This window comes from Geotrypetes seraphini, chromosome 17 (genome assembly GCF_902459505.1).
Source record: "Geotrypetes seraphini chromosome 17, aGeoSer1.1, whole genome shotgun sequence".
Classification (NCBI taxonomy): Eukaryota; Metazoa; Chordata; class Amphibia; order Gymnophiona; family Dermophiidae; genus Geotrypetes; species Geotrypetes seraphini.
The window spans coordinates 28,181,056-28,189,297 of NC_047100.1; the positions used below are offsets into that span (position 1 = coordinate 28,181,056).

The 8,242-nt window shown below is 42.6% G+C and overlaps 1 protein-coding gene across 4 annotated transcripts in view; it reads left to right on the forward strand.

Moving 5' to 3' along the window:
- Positions 1–7,821, forward strand: part of PLXNB1 (plexin B1) — a 161,841-nt gene extending 154,020 nt beyond the window's left edge. For all 4 annotated transcript variants that reach the window (XM_033926203.1, XM_033926201.1, XM_033926205.1 and 1 more), the window contains 6 exons: positions 112–272; positions 537–684; positions 2,218–2,282; positions 2,877–2,952; positions 3,807–3,881; positions 5,897–7,821. In XM_033926203.1, coding sequence (XP_033782094.1) covers positions 112–272; positions 537–684; positions 2,218–2,282; positions 2,877–2,952; positions 3,807–3,881; positions 5,897–6,001 — 630 coding nt within the window. In that variant the 3' untranslated portion in view covers positions 6,002–7,821. The remainder of the gene's footprint in view (positions 1–111; positions 273–536; positions 685–2,217; positions 2,283–2,876; positions 2,953–3,806; positions 3,882–5,896) is intronic.
- The last annotated feature ends 421 nt before the right edge of the window (positions 7,822–8,242 follow it).

Genomic DNA, 8,242 nt, shown 5'->3' on the forward strand with positions numbered 1-8,242 from the left:
CAGCCCAGTGTGTCTCTGCCTTGGTCTTCTCGACGTTTGAACCCAGTCTTTTCCAACTTGCTTTCTCTTCCTCCTTTCGTGACCTTGCTCTCTCTCTCTCTCCATCCACAGGGCACCTTGCAGAAATTTGTGGATGACCTTTTCCAGGTGATCCTCAGCACCAGCCGGCCTGTCCCTCTGGCTGTCAAGTATTTCTTTGATCTGTTAGACGAGCAAGCAGTGCATCATGGAATCACGGACTCCGAGACGATCCATATCTGGAAAACAAACAGGTGTGCAGCCAAAAGGTCTCGTAACCTAATAGCAAGGGTCCAAATGAGGGGGCTGAGATTTAAGACTTCTTGATGAGCTGATTTACAAGTCGGACTCCTTGCGCCACTCATTAGATACAGTGAAGTGGAAGTCACTTCTTCAAACAATGTTGAGTCTTCCTTGAAGTTAATAGCAGGGCCTAGTGAGAGGAGTGCGTATCGTGAGCTGTTTCATCTTCCCTGTTCGTTGTTTTCATACTCTGACCTCTTTCTGGTTCTGTACAGCCTGCCGCTACGATTCTGGATCAATATTATCAAAAACCCCCAATTTATTTTTGACGTTCAGACGTCGGACAATGTGGATGCTGTGCTGTCGGTCATAGCTCAGACCTTCATGGACTCCTGCACTATCGCTGACCACAAGCTGGGACGGGTGAGAGCGGGAAAGAGGAGATGGGGGCAGAGTCATTCGGGGTTTCCATGAAGTATGCGAGTTTGAGAATGGTTGTGTAAGAAGCGATAACATCTTCCTAGAATCGATGTGATTCAATGTGGTGCAGGGTGTTTCTCAAATGAGATCATTTCTGTAATTTGCCCTTTTATTTTAAGTACCTGTTCTAGAAATAGATGTAGGTAAGTCACTTTCCTGTACAGAATACTAACCAGTTATTTGTGTGTGTATTCGCTTGAACATGAATACTTCATGCCAGCCATAGAACTGGTTTACGTATTCATGTCTAAATGCCAAAGATATATATATAGACCATTTTCAAAAATAAAAATGTCCACATGAAAAACGCACAAAACCAAGCTTTGTAGAAGTACCCAACTGCCTTGTCTGATGGCGACAGACGAATCCCCATCAGCTGAGCTGGGTTCGGAGATTCCCGTAGGCTCAGCTGAACCGTGGAGCCCTACACGCCTCCCACAACATCCCCCAACATTGTTGGACCCCTCCCCCCTCACTCCTGGACTTGCCGATGACAGATTGTCAGAAGGGAAGCCCAGCCCCCTGCTGCCTACAGGGCCATGTACAGCGAATAATGGACCTCCCCCCTTCCAGTTCATCTTGGGATACAATGGGAGGGGCCTAAGGTCCTGATTGGCTGAAAACGGCTCGGCGCCTACACTAAAAGTGGGTGTGGTTAGGGGTGGGCGTATGCTTGAGTTAGGCGCCTCTTTGTGAATTAGATGCCATTAGGCTCCGATATCGATGCCTAGCTTAGAAAACCCTGGCATAAATTGGGAATGCCTAAATGTTTGGACGTTGAGCGCTGTTTAAGCATGATTCTATAATGGGTGTCTATAATGTTTCTATAATGGGAGGTTAGTGCACCCAACATAGAGCAACAACCCTGAAAACTCCAATACTCTCTTAAAACCCTATCCCTCCCTTACACCCCCCTCACCCCTAACATCCCTACAAGAGGGAGCATGTTAGACTCCGCTCTACCGCCGATCAAACAGTCGCCACTTACACCAACACCTACAGTGGTTATGAAGACGTTATCAACTATCCAGTCCAAAAATCAGGATAAGGACTGCCTCTCTGGTCCTCCCACCCTTACCCCCAACCCTCCTCTTATCTCCCCCCCCCTCCGTCCCCCTCCCCTGCGTGCATAATGGCTAGTGCCCACTTTAAAGAATTATCTGCAAAATGCTGGCGTAAGAGACATGTAAAAATGTATCGCGCACTTTGGCTTCCACGAAATGTTGTTTCCTTTGCATGCATCCTAAGGAAAGAGTTTGGGGATTTTTAATTTTGTTTCTTGCTGCTGTTGCGTTTTTAGCATGCATTAAAATGTTTAGTGCTAATAAAAAAATGATTTTAGCACATGCTAAAAACTTCAATGTGTGCCTAACCTTGTGAGTGAGCATTCACAGAGACTCTCCTCTAAGAAATGATCAATTAAAAAAAAATAAATCTTATTAGAAGCCTGTTCCATAACTGCCTCTCATTATTCAGGATTCTCCTATAAACAAGCTGCTGTATGCTAGAGACATTCCACGCTACAAGCAAATGGTGGAGAGGTAAGATGGGGTGATCACTGAGCATAAGAATAGCCAATGGACCAATGGTCCATCAAGCTCAGTAGCCCGTTCTCATAGTGGCCAATCCAGGTCACTAGTACCTGGCCAAAACCCAAAGAGTAGCAAAAGATTCTAGAACCCCAAAGAGTATCAAGATTCCAGGCAGAATCTCAGAGAATAGCAAGATTCCGGAACCCCAAAGAGTAGCAAAAGATTCTAGAACCCCAAAGAGTATCAAGATTCCAGGCAGAATCTCAGAGAATAGCAAGATTCCGGAACCCCAAAGAATAACAAAAGATTCTAGAACCCCAAAGAGTATCAAGATTCCAGGCAGAATCTCAGAGAATAGCAAGATTCTGGAACCCCAAAGAGTAGCAACATTCCAGAATCCCAAAGAGTAACAAAAGATTCTAGAACCCCAAAGAGTATCAAGATTCCAGGCAGAATCTCAGAGAATAGCAAGATTCCGGAACCCCAAAGAGTAGCAACATTCCAGAATCCCAAAGAGTAAGCCTTACTTTCACAGGGGCGAGGTGAAATAAATAGGAGAGTAATTGGCCTGTGCACTTTAATACCTTTTTTTTTTTTTTTTAGGTACTATGCGGACATTCGTCAGACTATCTCTGCCAGTGACCAGGAAATGAATTCAGCCCTAGCAGAGCTTTCCAGGGTATGTCGCAGACTTTCAGTTTGAGGTGTTTTCTGATGTCTTCATTCTGGACCAGATTCGGTAAATGGGAAGATCTGTGCTAAACCAGTATTCTTTCTTTAAAGGGCACTCTGCGGAGAGGCTGGTGTAAAGGCCAACCCCCCATTGTACATTAGTAAAATCTGGTAACCCTAACCAGTAGGCCATTCCTCACACTTGCTTCCTGCTTTGATCAGAATGCCTGTAATATCTGAAGTTTTCCTTTCCAGTTTCACTTTCAGGGACATGGCAATTGCGGAGGAATCATGCCTTCATCCCTACTCAATCAGAGCTTCATTGGGTCCTCCTTAGTCCCACCCAAATCAAGTCTCCTACCTGCCCCCAACACATCCCCTTGCTTCTTGGATGAAGTGCAGTGTTGGATTTTTTCTTTTGTCTTTCCATAATTACTTTTGGGACGCTTTTGGCATCTAGACCTTTTTTGGGGGGGTGGGGAGAGCATTTTGAGAGGTCTACTTGCTTTGAAACTGAACACCATAGAGTTCTATTCCTGGTTGTCATTTTGAGCCCTGCCATAGCCTGTCTCTTACTCAGAGACAGAGTTCTGTCCCTGTGTGTCTAATCTACACCCCCCCCCCCCATTTACAGGGAGATGCTTCAGTAGCAGGTCTTCCTATAACCTTTCTTTCCTACAGAGGGACACCAGGACTCAGGAAGAAGTAGTTCAGTATCACCTGTCAGTGGTCATTTGTTTCTCTCAAATTCCTTGTGAAAACTGTAAAACTAAAATGCGAAACTATTGGTGAGACATTCTAGAACTGAGGTGGGGAGTCCGCAGTTGGCTTTTTAACTTATTAATCCTTTTCTTCCTTCAGAATTACTCAGGTGAACTCAACTCCCTGGTAGCTCTCCACGAACTGTACAAGTACATCAATAAATACTATGACCAGGTATGTGCGCTCCTTTTCAGAATGTGGGCTCAGACTTAATTAATTTTATTCTTTCATCTACCTCTTATTTTGGCTTGTTTTTATTGATCTGAAATAAGCTCAGTGGCTAATGAAACTGTATCTAATTCTTCCACTAGGGTTTTGCACAAACAAGAAAAGTTTGGTTAGTTTTCGGAGGTTCACAAATTTTTTTTGGATTTTTTTTTTTTTTTTTTTGGGGGGGGGGGGGTGTTTAGATTTCTACATTTGCTTTAATAAGGAATTTTTAGTTTGCTACATTGATTTAACATGCAGGAGTGTAGTGACTGTTCTTTTTTATTATTATTGATTGATTGATTTATATACATAGATGAAACATGTAACAGAAAAAGAGTTTATCCATGAAATTATACAAAGAAAAGCAAATCACAGGCCATAAGACCCTAAAGAGTTAACATTAACTCAAAACTCTTATAATAGCCCACGTATAGGAGGGAGACAATTCACATCTTACAGAGAATTATAACAATAAGATAATATGAAATGAAAACCACACTTGTAGCGATACTTCCTCAAATTATTAACTGGATCTTTTTCTACTTGGAATCGATTAGGATTACCTCACACCGAAGCACTATGCGTTGGTATCCCCTTCCCTTCAAGAAAAAATTGCAACTGGGAGGGTTCAAAAAATACATAGGAATTCTGATCCAAAAGGATCATACATTTACATTGATATCTGAGTTGAAATTCTGCTCCCAGTGAAATCACATGTTGCTTTAGTTCAAGGAACCTCCTTCTCCTGGTCTGAGTTGTTTTTGAGACGTCTGGGAACATGGAAATCTTACTTCCTAAGAAGGTCACTTCTCTAAGTCTAAAAAGATCGTCTTAGGAGAGCCTCCTTATCCTGATGGAAAACAAATGTCACCAGAAGAGTCGCTCGACTAATGACCTCATCCTCTGAGGTTTCCAGGATATTTGTAATATTAATGTACCCCCGGAGTAGAGGATTGTTTTTTTGATACTGGCAAAAAATATATTTTATGAAGCGGAGGAAGTCCATTCTCAGGGTACTTGAATACTTCCTTCAGAAATTTATAGAATAAATCTTTTGAAGAAATTGTCAAGATTCAAAGACTTAATATAGTTCTCAAAATTTTCCACTTTCCTAGTGAAGAGCAATCTATCCTGAGTTATCAATAGTTGAGATGATTGTAACCCTTGGACCTGCTGGTCCAAGTGAACATCTTTTTCACTCTGAGTTTTTACTTCCCCTTCCAATTTGTCAATTCTCTGAGCCTGGATATTGACCAGGGGAAGGGTTCCAGCACAGTTTATGGAGGGAATATAATGCTGTCCATATTAACTCCAAAGTAATTTCAGCTGGTCTTACCAGGAATCTGCCTCTCTCGTGCTGTTAACTCCGCTGCCTTCTCTGCTTTCGATATCTCGGTCGATTCTGATTGAGGCGTCGTCAAGCCATTGAGCACTGCAGGCAACGCTGAGTTCTGTCCCTGCTCAGCTCCTGACGTTTCCCAATCTCGCAGCTGCAGGGGAGGCGCAGGTCCAGTGGGGCTAAGTGAGAGTTTGCTTCCGAGCACCAAACACTCTCTCCGATCCGGTGCGATTTTCCCTCTCCTTTGAGGCATATTTAAATCCGAGTTAAGCCCACCGAAACGGGTAGGAATATTGTCAGCAGCAGGAGAGATTAACATGGCGTCCTCACTACACCGCCATCTTTGTCTCTCCTCCGTAGTGACTGTTCTAAACAAGCAAGGTCTTGCAATACGAGTACATAAAAGTGTTTTGGAGTTTCCATTATTTCTTATGGGGAAATTTGCTTTGATATACGAGTGTTTTGCATTACAAGCATGTTTTCGGAACAAATTATGTTCGCAAACCAAGGTTTTACTGTACTGTGAATTGCATTGAGATTACGGGTATTTAATTATTTATTTCCATTATTGTGTGGATGGTTAAAAATGACCATAGCTCTGTCAGCACAAACTCTGATTGAGGTTTGGATCTCATTCCAGATTATCACGGCTTTGGAAGAAGACTCAACAGCCCAGAAGATGCAACTTGGGTACCGACTCCAGCAGATTGCGGCCGCCGTAGAGAACAAAGTTACTGATTTGTGATCAAGACAGGCCAAGCTATAAGTGACTGGACAGATGGTGCTGGTCAGCCAATTGTATCAGAATTGGACACCGAGTCGGGCTGCTGTTCTGAAATGGGCAACCTGAGGAGCTAACCCATCAAATGATTGACTGGCAGAGTGGCAGAGTGAGAGCTCGATGGCAATAGGCCCAACATGTAAACATCATTTAGTTAAAAATAAGAAACATATTTTTTTACAATGTTTTTTCCTTTTTTAAAGTGAACTTCCATAAAGGATTTTTTTTTCCTATAAAATGCAGGACTAACGAGCCTGACCATTTTTTAGCACGTCAGGCGGTGTCTTTCTGCAGATGTTTAACAGATGTGCCAAGTCTATAATGCGTTTCAAGAAAGCGATTTCTCCACAGAGCTGAAGAGCTCATGATAGCAGCATTGTCCACGGGCTCTAGGAAGGCTCAGACCTAGCATAACAGCGTGCACAGTCTATCTCTGGAGGCCTTAGGGATGATCAGATCCACCTCTGTTGCTAATGGAGTAGAAGTTACCATGGGAACAGAGCGTGATTGGACCCTGAGAGAAGAGAAATGTTCTCCGAGGACAGCTGCCACTGTAACGGACCAACTCCGTGAACATATTCCACATTTTCATACACCGTAGTCTTCCCCGAGGGGTTTAGCCAGGCCGCTACAGCTTCCTGCACATTCCCACGTCCGTATACGAGCTGGGTCCTCTCTCTCCGCAATACATTCGCTTGCGATTCCGCTGACTCGCGCAGAAGTGGAGCAAGACAACTGGGGAGTTTTTCTTTTCAGTTCAGAAGAGTGATGTTTTTACTTTTTTTTTTTTTTTTTTTTAGTCCTTAATGAATTTTAAATTTAAAAGAGTTGTCAGAGTCGCAAGGCAAACAGGGTCATAAGAATTTGCCTCCGCTGGGTCAGACCAGAGGTCCATCCTGCCAAGTCCTTTGCCTGAACTTTGATGCACTGAATTCCCTCCCTCACCCCCGATATCTCTGTTACTAGTTCTCAGAAATCCCCTCTGCTCCACTTAACGTATTACTGGCCTAACATTATATGCTTCCTCTAGGCCTCCCTTTCTCTCCTCAGACCATAAGACCCAGGCCCTTCAGACAAAGCAACATGCTGGAATAGATAGGAGACACACCTTTGAATTATCGCTCTGTCTGTGGGCTCGATTATTGTGGAGTTTTTCTCTGGCTGGACTGTATTACTCTCCCGACCGCACTGTACACTCAAGAAACAGATTTATATGAATGATCTTCCTACCCTGCCTTCCACCTCCTCGATCAGGATACATTTTCCTGCGTGTACTTCCTGCAGTCCCGAAGCAGGCTTGAGACTCCATTTGCTGCTCTGAACTGGACATGTAAATATGGTAGTGACAAGCAAAAGAAATATTTAATTACTAAAGAGTTTTTTAAGTTATTTCTGAAGACAGCACTTTGCTTTCATAGACGTCCCTAACTGACGGTCTTAGAGTTGTAAACCCTGTGCAAACTCCCCCCGCCCCCACTTCCTTTTCTTTCTAAATGAACCTTGCGTTTGGAATTTCTAGATATGCAGTGCTGTCTTTCTTAACGAATTAGAAATCACAATCATTTTAATATAATAAAACTTGAAAACAAAACAGGCTTTTATGACATAGCGTAAGTGTTTGTTGATCATGTTCAGAAAGGTACGAATCTATTAGTGAGACCAGAGGTACTCGTTCCATTGCCATGTCGGATATATCTGTAAATAGTGATTCTCTAGAAACTAAATGTTTTTAATTAAAGATGATTCTAATGCAGGTTATTCAATAAACTTTACAAAGCCAGATACATGTGCTTGAATGCTTTTATTTCTTCAGAATATACGAATGTTATGCGCTATTTGGTAATTATAGCATTCCTTAGAGTTGTCCAGTTCCATATTACCTGATTCAGTGAAGTACTGTGTTTTATCATGTTAGTCTACTTAAAACGCAACAAGAAAGAAAGGAAAAGAAGGTGATAAGTTTTTGAAAAGGTTATGTTCTGGCTTTGAACCTGTTGATGTTATTATATGTTTGTTTTTCTTAAAAAAAAAAAAAAGATATTTATACTGCATGCACCTGAGGCTTAGGCGGCCATTTTGCCTGTAATTTGGCTTAGGCGGCCATTTTGCCTTTAATTTATAACGGGCTCTACACTGACAGATTCTGCTCTAATCTAAAATGCTGGTGAAAGTTGAAATGCATTGAGCTCTCTAAAAGGGGGCTGC